Source organism: Octopus bimaculoides, chromosome 4, assembly GCF_046866305.1.
Source record: "Octopus bimaculoides isolate indiv1 chromosome 4, ASM4686630v1, whole genome shotgun sequence".
NCBI lineage: Eukaryota > Metazoa > Mollusca > Cephalopoda > Octopoda > Octopodidae > Octopus > Octopus bimaculoides.
In genome coordinates, this window is record NC_142931.1 from 1,602,500 (window position 1) to 1,603,740 (window position 1,241).

The window sequence follows — 1,241 nt, forward strand, 5'->3', positions numbered from 1 at the left end:
CCTAATAGGAAGCGGTCTGGCTTCCTAGGGTTAAACAGCAGTAGTATATTCCCTTATTGGGACTGTCACGTTAAGTTGGCAGTATACAACTACTTCATATATATATATATACACATATATATATAATAATGAAATTATTGTATACAGTGCTCAAGTGCACTACGACTTATCAAAAGTGTGTATAAAACATATGCAGTATTGTGCAAATGCCTGGAAAGTGAACAGTGTATGAGTCAGATACATACTTGCATGAGTATGGAGGGGAGAAAATCAGGTGTAGTGTTGGTGAATCTCAAGAAGCATGGAAGTTTTGAAGGATGCAGTGCTCCGACAACTAACAACTGATGCCAGCAGTTTGTTCCATTCTTCAGCAACTCTTAGCGTGAAAAAATGTTTCCAAAAGTCATGGGAGCTGTGCTGTTTTCTGACTTTGTAAACATGTCCACAGGTTTTAGACAGGTGGAGTTTGAAAAGGTGCTCAGAGTTACTGTTAGTAAGATGGTTAATAATTTTATGGGTGTCTGCCAAAGTCAGCTGCCAGACGTCGGAGTTTCAATGTATCCATGCCCAGGGAAGTAAGGCGTTCAGAATATGGCAAATGCCTGATGGAGGGTATTCTCTTGGTTGCACGTCGCTGAATGGTTTCCAGACGATTAATATCCTGGGCAAGATAGAGGTTCCAGACTGGAGACGCAAATTCCAGGTGAGACCGCACCATAGCTATATAAAGCCTCAGATAGATAGCCGGAGAGCGGCTCACAAGGGACTCGGTAAGTGATGCCAAGACACCCTCAGCCTTCTTGGCAATTTTAGCAATGTGTTTTGTCCAACGCAAATCACTATCGACAATAATGCCCAGGTTACATTCACAAGAAGACTTTTTGAGATTAGTGTTGTGGAGGGAGTAAGTAGACGCTGGCATTTTCCTCCCAAAATGCATGGTGGTACATTTGTCCACAGCCAGCTTGAGTTGCCAGTCCATGATCCATTGCTGGATCGTGTCAAGGTCTGATTGCAATAAAGATCTATAGTGTACAGGATCTGTCCTCTTTATTTTGATGTACAGCTTGATGTCTTCTGCACATTTCAGCACTGTGGCATTGTTTAAGTTGGCATCTATGTCATTAATATATGCAACAAATAAAAGGGGGCCGAGAACAGATCCCTGTGGTACACCAGATGTCATCTCATAGAGTGAAGAGTGCTGTCCTACACACACACACACACACACACACACACAC

General features: G+C 42.5%; 1 protein-coding gene across 1 annotated transcript; it reads right to left on the bottom strand.

Annotated features, from left to right (window-relative positions):
* Window positions 1-511: 511 nt before the first annotated feature.
* Window positions 512-940, bottom strand: LOC149135862 (uncharacterized). Its single transcript, XM_089350028.1, has one exon. It carries the CDS (start codon window positions 938-940, stop codon window positions 512-514), a length of 429 nt encoding a protein of 142 aa, XP_089206154.1.
* Window positions 941-1,241: the final 301 nt, after the last annotated feature.

Bases quoted from the DNA above. Each gene is read 5' to 3' on its own strand.
- LOC149135862 (XM_089350028.1), bottom strand. From the start codon at position 940: ATGCATTTTGGGAGGAAAATGCCAGCGTCTACTTACTCCCTCCACAAC.